The sequence below is a fragment of the Labrus mixtus genome, chromosome 5 (genome assembly GCF_963584025.1).
Source record: "Labrus mixtus chromosome 5, fLabMix1.1, whole genome shotgun sequence".
Classification (NCBI taxonomy): Eukaryota; Metazoa; Chordata; class Actinopteri; order Labriformes; family Labridae; genus Labrus; species Labrus mixtus.
In genome coordinates this window covers 14,366,358-14,381,216 of record NC_083616.1, presented here as the reverse complement: position 1 = coordinate 14,381,216, position 14,859 = coordinate 14,366,358, and the positions used below count along the sequence as shown (strand labels likewise).

At 41.2% G+C, this 14,859-nt stretch overlaps 1 protein-coding gene across 1 annotated transcript in view; it reads left to right on the top strand.

The window, feature by feature from the left end:
• adgrv1 (adhesion G protein-coupled receptor V1) overlaps positions 1-14,859 on the top strand; it is a 97,333-nt gene that overhangs the window by 55,884 nt on the left and 26,590 nt on the right. The window contains exon 88 of the mRNA XM_061037973.1: positions 10,759-10,875. Within this exon, the coding sequence (XP_060893956.1) occupies positions 10,759-10,875 (117 nt within the window). The remainder of the gene's footprint in view (positions 1-10,758; positions 10,876-14,859) is intronic.

The following is a 14,859-nucleotide window of genomic DNA, read 5'->3' as shown; positions in this document are numbered from 1 at the left end:
TTAATTCAAAGATAAACTTCACTTCATATAATCAAAGTTTATATCACGTCGTAACTTCAGTCAGTTATCATTTCTGCTTGTGTGTGTGTGTGTGAGTGTGTTGGTGACAGAGAGAAGGCTCAACACTGCACCTGTCTTGGCTACGAGTCTGCATCAGTGTTTGTCTTTTTAAAAACATTTTTTTTAAGTCTAATAAAGTTGAATGGGGCACCGTGTTGATTTGCATTCGAAGCGGGAAAGTCACATCCAAGTGGTCGCTGGAGACACATTCATGCAAAGTGAATGTGAACGCCTGTGCTTAAGTGGCGTCCACTGGTCGTCTGATCACTCAGCATGGATGTTAATGCAAGGTATAAACAGTTTCTAGATTACTCTCAGAGACTCAGCACACAGAGATGTCTGCAGGGAATAGTATACAATAGTACAGTAACTAAAACAATGTAATATCATGATTATAGTCAGCGTTCTCACAAGAAAACATGATGCCCATCCTGTAGGGCTATCAAATGTGTTGGAACAAAATATATTTATATAAAAATCTTTTGCAAACAAGGTTTAGTCAATATTTTAACAGACGTCAACAACTGATGTCCAATAAGTGGTCACTTCAGCTAACTGTTTTGGAAGTTAAACTTTATTACATTATTGTGTAGTATAACATTGAAACTTATGTGAGCAGCATGTTATTCAAAGCTCAGCTATTTTCAAAGTCTTCAATAGCAGCCTTCATTTGTCATGTACAACATGTCCACAGATCATGGGTGCTTCATTTCATTACTTATTTAAAGCAATTTTAAGCAACTTTTTTTGAGTCATCAAGTCTCGCACATTCCACGACACACTATGCTGTTAAGCTTTGTTGTATTTGCAGTATTGGATCTATTCATTTGCTGTGCTTTTATCTGAAAATGCAACCCGATGAATGTTATTGCTCTTGTAACCATCTATGGTGCTTCGGTAGACTCTGCCCTTTCTGTTCTGTGTTGTCCTAAGGGCAGGTCGCCTGAGAAAAAACGTTCATGAACTTTCCTCTATTTCCAGAACAAGTCCAGAAAGCATGAGGCCACAGAAGCCATTTCACTTCATTATTGTTTCTACTATACACTCCTGCTTTTGTCTGAAGAGCAAATCTTTTAGGATGTGAATGCCGAAAGCATTCATTTCAAGAGTAATGGGTTTTTTTGGATAATGAGTTGAAATCATGAATGAAGTTCCTTTTAATCTCAAAGTTTAAAAGATTACTTTTTCACTGTTAACTTTCAGAATCATTAAGGTTTCATTCATTCATTCAAGTTAACCAACTTTATCCATAAATCCAACAGATTCCACCCCTTTCCTCCCCCTGGGCTGAAACACATTTGAAACAGATTGATAACCAAGGCATAAAGTAACTCATGCTATATAAAGTATCATGATATACCCATCATCTGAGAAAAGTCCAAATTGTAGTAAAAGTATTTACACAAAGAAATATTTTTGAAATAAAAGTTTGGCTGCTTCATGTTCTACTTCCTGGATTCTCCTTGCAGCTTCATGCACCTTTTACCTGATTCTGTGGAGTCATTCAGTTTGTCACCTAGGACTTCACCAAACAGACACTGTGAATGATAAACATGAGGGTTCAATGTCCCCAAGAGCCTGCTCTATTTTTGGAGTTTGACAGCTTGTCTTGGCAGTCCTTTGTGTATAGAGTGCAGTGAACTTTGGAGGTTTGGAGAATAGAAATCGAGGTTTACCCTGAAACTGTTGCTGTTTTACTGGGGTGTTCTGGGTTAGGCTGTACAGGATGTTTCACATACATTCGCATTAATGCTGTCTGGTTTGAATCCTCAATTATTGCATCCTCATGTCATTGTGAAGGTTCGGTTCAAAGTCTTAAAAGTCATTTGAGGTTTAATCAAGCTGGGAATACAACATTAGAGAAGGAAAGAGATTGTGTAAGCTCTGACCTGAACTAGAAAAGGAGAGTCACCCAGCTTCCTAAAAAATAATCAGGAAATGCTGAATGAAGGAAGGAAACTGTGTATCTGATGTATCTCCTGCTGTATCTATAATAAGGTCTTTTGTTCTTGGCTTATCAGAAAACTGTCATCAGCTGTCTTCGCCTGTTTTTTTTTTTTCTTTCTTTTAGCTTCCCTCAAATCTTGAATCTCAGTCTTATCATAATGTGTATGTTTTAGTTAGAGCTGAGGACAGCAGCAGTTTCTGCTAATTGCAAGTGCATTATCCCGAAAACAATATTGATGTTAACAACAAAAGAATTCTGAGATAAACACTTACAGACACATAAATACACATGTATATAAATGTCAGACTTGATATTTTGAAGAAACAGGGCCCCTTCAATGACGGCATAGCATAGTCATGAAACACATGCGTAAACACATGCGTATGCTCAAATTAATGAATGCACAAATATACATAAACATACACAGATGGCTACGTGTGTATGCCCACTCATCGCCTCTCCAACAAAAAACACACAAACACAAACACAGAGCATCACAAACTGAGCCTCAGCCTGCAGCTCTCTGTTACTCTGGCCTGTGGGGGTCACTGAAGCTCCACAGCAAGACCCAAGTTCAACATCCGAGATGAATGAAGCGCCTGATCAATAACTCCCCTGAGTTCTTCTTTTTATGACAAGAACTTTTGGGAGCGCACTATGATATTGAGATGGAAACAGTTTGAGTGAACTCTGCTTTCTTTTACTCTTGGATACATTTTGGGAAGTAGATATTTGAACAGTAAACATCCCCCTAATCAAGGATGTCGTCTGCTTCACATAATAATAGCTTTGTGCAAAGTTGCAAATCAATGTACAATGACATGTCACCTGTGGGAGTGATTGAAGTCCAAGCATTGTGCTTATGTGGTCTAATTTGGGTTCTGTTGCCAAAAAGGACCAACTTATTGGCTCTGGTTAAGTCTAAATCACACAGTGTTGAACCAAAGCACTTTGTAAAGCAGGTGTGTGCAGAAGCAGCTTGAATGGAGCATACCGTATTTAACTGTATGAGCCTATTCAGCGCTACGGCGATGCATTGATTGACAATGAGAGCTGCTGTAGAGCAGCTAGTTTGCACAGAAGGGATCTCTCCTGGATCGATGGCCTGTTGGACAGCAGTGGATGATAATACTTCTTTAGTGAATCTGTGTAGGCGTCTATATGCTTTCCGATCAATATCATTTGACTTGCTATGATCCTTCGAATGAGGAGGTTATGTCATAGCTCTGATGTATGTAACATAGCACTGTGAATCAGCATACTTGTGCATACATTAGAAAGAAACGTAACAAATTGTTACATTGTTGTTGACACCTTTTTTCCCCTCTGTCTGATTCATACTCAATTTGATTAAGGTAGGTGGAAGCCTTAAAACAATAAGAAACTTCATAGCCTTTAAAAAACATGTTTAATGATAAAATTCTGCAGTATACACTGGAGTCTATTTTGGATGCATACTCACACCCTTGTCATGTATGCACTGAAACACACACTGGTCTGTGGGAGAGCAAAGTAGACTTGTTGAGAGTGTGAGTGTTTAGGAAGCTGACCTTGAGCAGCTGTGTTTTTATAGGTGTGTGTGTGTGTGTGTGTGCATTTGAACCCATCTGTGTGTGTGTGTGTGTGTGTGTGTGTGTGTGTGTGTGTGTGTGTGTGTGTGTGTGTGTGTGTGTGTGTGTGTGTGTGTGTGTGTGTGTCGCTCGGGCCTCGCCAGCCGAAAGAGTTCTCTGTCTGCTCCCCAGACTGGTTCATGCCAGATGTTGAGGAAGGAAATTCAAGAGGTTTCTTGAAAGTAGCCCTGTTGTAATTGAAAGCAGCTGCAGGTTTCCAGCAGCAGACGTCTTGCTGACTGAAGTGTGAATGGGAGGAGAGGAGGCCTGCTGGGGTGCTGCTTCAGGGAATACATGGCAATGTGACTGCTGAGAACTTTTGTAAGAGTTAGCTTGAGCATAAGTTTGTATGAGTTGGGCGCTGGTGGCGCAGTGGTTAGTAAGCACGCGGGCGGCCCAGGTTCGAATCCAGCTTGTGGCTCCTTTCCCGCATGTCATTCACTACTCTCTCTCTCACTGACTTCCAACTCTATCCACTGTCCTATCTCTCCATTAAAAGCCCAAAAATAAACCTTTAAAAAAAAATTATATTACTTATTGGTTGCCACTTTCCCACTATTACTTTATTTCTTTTTTTTAAGTATTGGCTATACCAAACCAGTTTTGGATGTTTCTTGGTTTCTGCATTGCCTCTACTTGAAACAATGACACCAGGGTCAGTGTAAACTAGTTAGCAAGGTTTTTAGCTTGATTCAGCTGCGTCATACTCGTGCTGACTGAACTCTATTACACCTTGTTACGTGAAACTTCCAAACCTGCAGGCTCTCATTTTATCATTTATTCTGGGAACATATCAGTCATTCCCCAAATGCACGGCGATGGCTCTCGATATTATCTCTTCCTGTTTCACAGAAACACAGAGACTGTATTACTGTTTGGCAGCGTTTGCTCACGTAAGCAAATGTAGATGGCATTGTTGTGGTTGTTTGAATGTGAAACAGACTAAAGAGGAGTGGGTGTTTATTTGCCAACAGCTGGCTCAGCAGGAAAGCCTCTGCGAGAGGTTCAACCCAAAACACCTGTGAACTTTACTTTTAAACCCTGACCTTAAGCAACTGGACTTGCTGCTCAAAAAGAAATTAAGATAGCTGCACATTAGCACGCCATGAGGAGTGTGCTAGTGAAATGTTGAGTTCCACTCAAAAGGTTGAAAAAAATAGAAACAATTGCTCTGTTAAAGTGAAACTGTTCTTCAAAATGACATTTGACACCATAAAGAATGAATAGTTTTCCACCTCTGGCGTTCACACTGGCTTTTTCTGTTTTATGTCTTCACATATTATTATTTCAACAACCTCTCATGTCAAGTCAGGGAATGTGAAATCACTCCTTCTCCACATGCAGTGGCCCACTAACCCAGCTATTAGCCATCTCCATTTGACCTGCTTCTGCACATAAACAACACACACGCATGAACTGACAGGCAAGTGCGGCACGTGAGGTGACTTACAGTGCTTGGTCATAGTGTAAGGCTAGAAAACTGACATTGGATTAGACAGAAATAAGCACACCATTAATCATGTACCTCAATTTCAAGTAATTGTTGTTCTTTATTCATAAAATCATAATCGTCATGTTTAAGCTGCCTTCCAGAAGAATGGGAATTGTTCAGCAGCAAATGAGGAGAGATGGTGCAATGAAGAGTTATTCAAACAGAAGTCACCTGATAGGCGTTTTAGTAAGAAAATGAGGACGGGGAGGGAGGATGGAATAATAAATCTCATATTTCTCTCTCTTTTAATCGTTTGCTTAATCTCTTTCTAAACAAAGGCAGAAGAGGAAACACCCAGGGTGCAGGCTGAGGCTGGAACCAGCTAGATCAGACCGGTAGCAGTTAGAGAGAAGGGGGAGGTGAAGGAGAGGGGAGGAGGAGGAGGAGGAGGAAGAGGAGGAGGAGGGGAGATGTGATGAAGGGTGGAGCAGAGGACAGAGTTTGGGGGTAGAAGAAAAAGAAGGGATAAAGGAAGCTGCAGAAGGGGAGAGGTGGAGGTTAAATGTTTTGGACACGGGGCTAGATGGATAGTCTGGCAGGCAGACAACTAAGGCCCCATTCCCTCAGTGATGTAATGCATCAGGCTGATGCTATTTTTAGCCACGCTGGTTCACTCAGCTTCCTCAGCGTCAGCACACAGAGCTATCGATCAGCAGCACAAATTCATTGGAAGATGAGAGCTGCAGCAAGTAGCAGCATAAAAGTAGTTGCACCAAAATGTAATATTTCCTGTGTGCATTGTGTGCTTTTCTTTTACATTTTCCTAATATTTTAAACGTGAAGTGACAATTTTTTTTTCTTCATGATGCTTACTTTAGTTCATGTTAATCACTATTACTTTTTCCAGTTTTGTTGATGTTTGATCGTGGAAGACCCATTTGGTAATATGCCAGCTTGCTGTCTACATTTTGTGATTTACTACTGCTGATGTCAGAAAACAAGCATTTTGTTTTGCCTTTCATATCAAAGTGAGGTTCAACCTATTTTTAAAGATAAGTGAAATCACCCCAGGCCTCTGTAGATCTGTTCCAAAACAACAACAACAGTGATCTGACTGTCCCCTGGGTGCTTCAGGGCCACAAAACCAAGAGGAGTTCCCTGATTAGACGTTCAGGCTTAACGTCTCGGGCCTGATGAAAAGGCCACAAAACATTCCGTACAAGAAGAGCTGCTTTGTTTTCTTCTTTTCTGTTTACTCTCAAAGGCCTGTACATGGCCTAGTTGTTTAATCACCCTGTGTTACTCACTCTCTGACAATGTCCTGGGTGTTTTTTAGACAAAATGATGCCAGTAAGACAGCATCTTGATATGCAATCTTGGCTCAATGGGGTGATAAATCAGTAGCATTCAGGCATGACGTGTGGGAGCTTTGGTGGTTCCTGTTTTACCAGAGGACACAACCAAGCACATACACACACACACACACACACTGGCATGGCTTGCACCTATAGTCCTGCAGCACCTCCCAGTTTCTTCCTGCAGCCTGAGGGTCTAGACCAGCCGACTCCTGGTTTCTCACACAAAATAAGGGAGGCCCTCGGACAAAGGACCAACCAACAGATAGGGCTCTGATAAACACCTGCCCCACTAAGCCGCCCCCGTGAGAGGTCATCCTCAGTGCTGACATATACCTGTGTCATTTTCACAATGGACTGAACAATGGCCGCAGTTTTAACAGTGGCCTCTATACCTGCTTAGCTAATCTCAGCTAATGGGCCACCACAAAGGCTGTATCCATATCAGTCCAATCCCTGTAACAGACTTTCCTGCTGACTTGACATGTCTTTAAATACCCCAGAGTATGACCTTAACTCACATTTATCACAAAGACTTGACTCGGCTATGTAATGGGTCATCTCTTTATTAAGGATTTGAGCAAGATTTACACCACCAAAGAGAGAAAGGATGTCGTTTTTGTTTTGAGTTGTCCAAAAGTGCCTCTCCATCCCTGCAGGTCACTACACAATCAGTTACCTAATTGTTCCTCCACAGTTAATCTGTTCACGGAGTTAGCATGCCAGCTCTGATAACATGATGACAACTGCCAGAGAGATCAGTCTGCCCTGTCATAAAACCTGATTGAGTCCTCTTCACCCACCTCACCCATCTGTTGTGTGGCGCTGTGTGTTTGGTGACATTTAACAGCCCTGGCCTTAGACATTCAGTTTGTTTGTACTGAGTGTAATTAGCTTTAGGGAGGGAGGATAACTCCCTTATCTCTGTCACACCCTGTTACTCACAATAGTTTCAGGAGAGGGATGGCTTCCAGTTGAGTTTCTGTTATTGCCAGGCTCAGATTACAGGAAGTTTGGATAACTTCTTCCTTTTAAATCTGGTCACAGCCTTTTTTTTTGTATGCTATTTCTACTGAAGGATACTCTAAAACATCTTTCATTCCAACTTTCTTTCTGGCTTTTAGCTAATGACACTGTATTGAAATAGACGTAAAGCTTTGCTGACTATGGTACACAGCATGTAAACTAATAAATGCTCTAGCGGAAGATTAGTTTCCTGTGTTTATTTGGATGCCTGATACTAGCCTCCTATGTAAACTGTCTCCTATGACCATCCGAGTGTTTCTGGACAGATAGAACTGCATGCCACCTACACTGCTTAAGCAAATGGCAACAGCAGTCTTGTATGTGTGTTTACAGAAAAGCTGGCGGCTCAGTTTGATACATCGTCTTTCTATGCCTGCGTACTAGCCTCTCCTTTGATATCAGGTCGAAGAAATCAACCAAATAGAAACACTGTTGCTGCTAGATGTCTTTCATAACCTTTGAAATCTTTTAAGATAGAGTTACATGCCCTGACCTACATAACCTCTGTGATAAGTGGTGTGATATATTAGCCAGACCCCAGTGAGAAGTGACAATAGAGTATTATGTAATAGGCACAAAAGCCGTTAAAAGTCAGGTAATGTTCCTTTTAGTGTGCTGTGAGACCCCTTCACTTTGAAAACAGATGGTGATCAGAAAGGTTCTCATCAAATACAAGCTTCATACCAATGTTATCTGCTGACTCATCCAGACTGCTTCACTATACCCGTTCAGCTGGTTTCTTTCCCTGACCTGAACCAGATAGCTCAAAGCATTGAGGACAAAAACACTCACACACATAATCTCATCTGTAAGGGAGCAACCTGTTATAGAGTCTGTTCAAACCAGTGAACTTACACACTTTTAAGCCCCTTGCCCTCCTTTCCCTTCAAGGACATTTCTCACTGGCAGTTATGTCATCATTTGAACACAGGTCAGTAGTTTCAGTGGTTCAATAGTTCTCCCTGAGGCTAATGAGGTTTGTCATAAGAAAAATGTCTAGAGTATGTGTGTGGGTGTTGCTTGAAGCTGTTCCATGGAAAGGCTCAGCATGGTCATTTAGATTAACCCACATGTTATTAACAGCAAGCCACTGGATTGTTAATATCCACTAACACACCCACCACTTAAACACTCATAATATATTCCTCTATATGTTTTTTTTTTTTGTCAGGATAAAGCCATAGTATGTAAATATAAATGGACAAGGCCTGAGTGACCTGAGTCACCCATCTGTTACTGCGGGAAGCCCAACAGCAGTGGTCTCCATGCTGGAAATGCTCTCTCACCCTCATTTTCAGTCAACCTAACGACAGGCTAAGAGCTGAGGCGGGTTTTAATATTTTTGACAAACTGTTACATCGCACCTGCCTGTCAATCAGGACAGCTATGCGCCTTATTGTGAATGACTTGTATCCTTCATAAAATCAAAATGGATGAGTTATACAAAAAAAAAAAATCACCCCCCCCGTACAGTTTGTGCCAATGGAGACATGAGCTAATCAGACCAATTTTGTTTCTTGAACCAGGCTGTAAACGTGTTCATTTCTGATGTAAAAAGTGGTGAAATGCAGGATTTTGCACTCCTGCATTGGCTTCAGTTTTCAACACCGGAGGTTGCGGCTTGGACAAAGCCTGTAAAATACCTAAAGTGTGCAGTCAGGCCCTTTGCTCATGCCATGTCTGACTGTGCACTACGCTTGATTTCACAAAATGAAAGCCTTCTGTGTTGAACAAACATGAGTGTATGTACTTCATGTTTTCTTATGTTTATGTGTCTGCCGTCCTGCAGTTTATTTTAGTGATCCCCGCATGGTGGTTTCCCCATTGTTTTGCTTTTGAGAGGATGGACAGTGTGTCATACTGTGCGTCTGGCCAAATGAGGTCAACAGTCAGCAAAAAAACACACCACCCTGCTGAATAATCTTTGTTCCCAAAAACTACCTGCACAGATTTCCCACTCAGGCAGGATTCCAGGCAGTCCCAGTTTACTTCCCGTCCTGTCCTTCCTGCTCGCACCCCACAGGGTTTGGATCATGGATTGGACACTGACTCATGATTTTTCCAGCATTTTCTTTTGTAAATACTGGAAAACCCTGGAATGGTAATGTAGAATTCAGGGTAGAAATGACACATCAAAAGAAAACCTGCAGAGTCATTTAAAGGGGAAACCACTCAATATTGTTCTATATTAGGAGTTACCGCAACACAATACGTCAAATAAGTAAAACAAATGTAAGCCACATGTGTGTTTTAAACAGGTGGTGTCAAAGCTCTGCTTTCCAAGTTACCTGGTTGCTATAGAGACCATCTTTCTAAACAAATTAGCTGAAACCATAGGGTGGTACCAACAGTATACATTGGCTTGTTGTGGAGACATTAAGAGCTCAGCTAGTCTGTCCTCAGAAACTTGTGTTTGGCTTTGTTACGTCAAATGAAATGATTGTTGGGCGTACACGTACAGATATAATTACTGTTAGTTAAGAGACTCAGAGCGGTGAAAGCATAATCTGTTACTATACTGTAAGTCCCTTACTGCTCGGTGTAATGAATATGTTATGACGAACATTTGACACCAAGTTATCATTCTCCTTATATCTTACAGCTAGAACTCTCTTCCAGCCACCCCTCTTTCTGGTCCAGGTTGACAGCCTGCAGATTATGTAACAATCGGCCGACTGCATTGGCACGACACTCTGTCAGTGGCAGAGGTTAATGAAGCTCTACCATGGACAGCAGAGCAGCAGTATTTTCTGCTGCCCTCATGGGTTTTCCACACTGTCCTGCCTCCAATGTTACAAATTGAATTTTGGCCCTGATGCTTTTCCATCTGCAAAACTCTTCTATCTCTTTCCCTCGCTCTCTCTCTTACACACACACACACACACACACACACTTACCACAAGTTGTTTTGTGATTCTGCATTGCCCTTTCTTCCGTTAATCTGAGAAATGTTTCATTCCCACGTTTGTACAAATCTTTGTGCAATGTGGGAAGATACAAAATGGAGCATATTTGTCAGTGTTGTTTATGTTATTGATGCTTTTACTGCACTTGTTGCTCCTGCCTGCATAGCTTGCTGCATGGTGATGTAACAGGTCTGCAGGATAGGATGGCCCATAGAATGGGGGTGGGGGGGGTCGGGGGGTATCTGAATATCAGTGTCTCTTTCAAAAACTGCAAGGAGTACAGCACCTGTGTTTTATATGCAAGTGTGCCAGGGAGTAATGGAAGATGTGACCTTCTCCAGGTCCCTAAGATTAAAGATAAAAAGGCTCACCAACACACAATGGCAACTGATTCAAAATATTTTTTTGTCTTTCTCCACAGATCTGCTTCCTGGTGTCAGCTTTCCGTGGACGAATGTTTTCAGAGGACAGCTGTGCTGCTTTGGCGCTTTTCTCTCACTATTTCCACCTCAGTCAGTTCTGTTGGATGCTCATACAGGTAAAACATGTTGACAAAAAAAAACAAATATTAAACCATCCTATTTGAACATTAACATTATTTAATGCATACGATTTCCAAATCTGCAGAGCCACCAGCAGTAAATGTACCCCTTTTTTTCTATACAGTAATTGTTCCTCTGCAGCAAGATCATGGATGACACTTTCTTTTCTTGCTTATTTGATCAATTATTACACTTTCTTTTTCCGGTGAGGGTCAAATTTTGGGAATAGTTAAAGTAGCAGTGCATATGCTTACACGTAAATAGGTGTCTAGCCTCACAGCCTCTCTTATAATGTCTATTTACAAGGCCTTTAATCAGACAATGTCCTAGGGGTTTAATAGAGTCAATAAAATTTGTTTGTCAAAGATACTTAGATAAACAGTAGAGAAAAATAAAAATCTTGTATTTCTAATAAGCTTTACTCTTAAATATGATATTCACATCACGTTTTCAGTACACTTGTTTTTGCAGTTAAACTGGACTTCACTTTATAATTATATCAGATATGATCATTTCTTACCCAAAGTCACCTTTCCCTCTCTTGCTCATTTTCCTCAAGTCGTTGCATGAACAGGGGCCCCATTCTTCCTTTTGTTCCTTACTTGAGCCATGTGTTTTTTTTTTACGTAATAACCGGTGAAACTTCATTCCCCTACCACGTGGGCTTAGGCAGGTTTTGATTAGGGGGTGAGATGAAGGTACCATAATGCTGCATGACATGATCTTTGACCCAAGACTGGTACTACTTAGTAACGCCGCACCACAGTAGCTCTTAGCCCCCTCCTGCTCGAACATCTGACCTCTATTTTCTTTTCTTCTTTTTTTTTTTGTGACATAACTGCACAGAACAAAGCCTGGTAGGAAAAGCCCCAAGTTGGAGCTTAACGTGCACACATGATACATATATAAGAACTTGATTTCTACTTACAGAGTCTGACTGACGTCAAAAATGTGCCACAGATCCTTTTATCACCGCTTGGACATCAAAACAATCCACTTATCTTAGCTGTTATAATTCACAAACTACAAAAGTAAAACCAATCACTCCCACATACAAAGCCCCCTCAAAAAATCGTATTCAAGCTGCCAGTATAATCCAAATGTAATCCTTCAGAGAGACTAAATGACTTGTGACTCGCTGTTTCAACACAGGGTCTTAGTCACTTTGTGCAAAAGTATTTTCAGTCCATCATGAGAGGAAAACAACACAACTGAAAGACCCTTTACTTAAGATGACCCCCCCCCCCCCCCCGCCCCTCATAATCCTTGACCCAAATATACACTTTATTGTTGTTGTTCATATTTATATGGTGCAATTCATGTTCATTTAAGACATGATTGCAAAACAATTACTTGTTAAAAGGTGGCGTTTGACAGCTGCAGTGAAAGGTAAGGCCAAAGTCATATTTCACATCTTCAGGTTGGAATACCATTCAATGAGATCATAACTCATTCTGTATTTCAACTGTTCTTATCTGATAACAAGACATGTGTGCACGATTGGAAGCCTGGGTTAAAAAGAGGTCCACCATAAAACATGAGACACAGACCAGTATTCAGAGGAGACCTGTCCTCAAATGACTCTGTCTCCTCTCCCCTCTTTCTCCTCTCGTTGTCCCCCTCTCGTGTAACTGGCTGATGCTTTGTTTCCATCACTCCACAGTCTTTTACAACTTGTGACGTTTGGAATTGAACGTAATCATTGTTTATGTACTAGATGTAATCTCTGCAGGAACACTGTTATTGATGTAGTATTAGAGGATTAGTGCTGAATGTATGCTGTGATTTAGTATCAGATTGTTTACCGGATGACCTCTGAGATATCTTAAGGGATAAAAGGTCAGGTCAGACGCTTTCATGTTGTTTACAAGTGTTAAGAATTTAGATTCAAGATTTTCTTTTATGTTTAAAGCTGTTCAGACATACATAGGAGTAGTTGGTGCAATAGTCGAGCTGAGATTATCTAGTACAGTAAACACAAACTTAATTTTGCTCCTAAAGGAGTTCAAATCAGAGGGGATAAAAGCAGGGAAAAGGAAATGACTTTAAAGTATTTTTCATTTTTTTTATTTATATATTTTTGGGCTGCTTGTGACTTTAATGGAGAGATAGGACAGTGGATAGAGTCAGAAATCAGGGAGAGAGAGTAGGGAATGACATGCGGGAAAGAAGCCACAGGTGGGATGTGAACCCGGGCCGCCTGCTTGAGACAACAGCCTCCATACATGGGGCACGCGCACTAACCACTGCGCCACCAGCGCATTTTCCTTTTTGTCCAATCATTCACTTACTCACAGAGACTTTTCTCAGATTGCCCTTGTTCTTCAACACCCCTGCCAAGAAAAGTATTTTGCCATTTCTTTATTGTCAGCACCCATAGTAGCTGACAATGAATATGAAGCTGCCACTGGCTTGTTGCGCCGAATCCCTTCTGTTCTCACCGCAGTCTCCTTATCGACTCCAGTAATGTCTCACCGCTCCTTTCCCCCCCTATCAGGTAGCTGCTTTTAGCTAAGTGGCTGATATGAGTAGGCGCCAGAAAGCCATCTCAGGCCATGAAGACAACTTCAAATCAATAACTGCAGTGTGTGTGTGGGGGGTATGTCTGTTTGTGAGTATGTGCACGTCCACTATTTGGTCAGGGGAATATGCTCTGATAAAATGCCAGAAACAGCCAATAATTTAATCACTTTCCAGACTCGTTTTTTTTTTTTTTTCTTCTCTCACTGCAGTGGCTCTCAGAAGCAACCTCAGCTCAGTGAGGAACAGCATAATGTTACATAACAATACTGTGCAGCTCCTTCAGCAGGGAAAGACCTGTCTAACCCTCGGCCCTGTTCTGCAGTATCTTTCAACCCTGTTTCACTGTGCTTGTTGTTGTCAGTACAAACAACCAACCAGGGTGCCAATTTTACAGGTTTAAGGTTAGACACTACCAGTCAGTGTTTGGCCTCCAGACAAATTACTATCCACTAACACTTTTGGTCCAACCATCTAAAGTGCAAGGCGCACGTTTCTTTATTAGGACATTTGCAATCCCTTATGCGCTTTATATTTCAGCAGCTCATAATCTGGGTGCAAAGTAAGTCACAAAAGGTTTATTATTTACAGGTGCTGTTTATGACTCTAAACACAACACATATTTTATCCCATGAAGAGAACGATGTGCCTTAAGGCAACAGCTTTAATATTCAGACGGCAAATTTCAGCTAATATTCTTTAAGTGCAACGCATGACCAGCATCCTGATCACACTTCATTGTACACTAGGGCCAACACACCTATGAGGAAATCGATGTGCACAAGTATATTTGACTATTTGCACATTGTTGGCACTGGGCAGAATGACAACTGTGTTTAGTGGAAACTAGAAATAACCCTTGCGCTATGTTATATGTTACTTGGCAGCAGGTGAATGATATGGCCCGTAGAGTGTGGTAGTGATATTAGCCTAGACATAAAAGTGTTTTTACCATACGTGGAATCCAACAATGCATATACTTTCACATATATCTGTGAAGATTTCTGCCGCCCACAAATTACTCAAATCGAAAGACAAGGGGATTATCCAGACTTACAAGGATTTTGTTTGTTAAAAGATGCATTGTTGAATTTATGTAATGTTTCAATTTTAAAGCTCAATAATTAGAATAATTGTATAGGGTTGGTTATATGTGTATTTCTCAGGCTGCAGAATCAACATTCAGTGAGTGGTAAAACTTTAACAGAGTCAACAGTGCAGCACAAAGTTACCCATAATCCATTTACTGCACGGCTCCATCATTAACACAGCCAAGATAAGAACAGCTCTCTAATCTAACTGACAACGTGCTTTTGTCTCAGTGCATTGTGCCGCCAAGTTGTTACACAACATACAGTATGTGTGTCTGTGTGTTAGTGCTCATTCTGGTGTCGTGTGTTACTGTAGCCGTGTTTGTTGCGGCCCTGGTTATACAATGTGGTTATGGGGAGTCGGAGGTT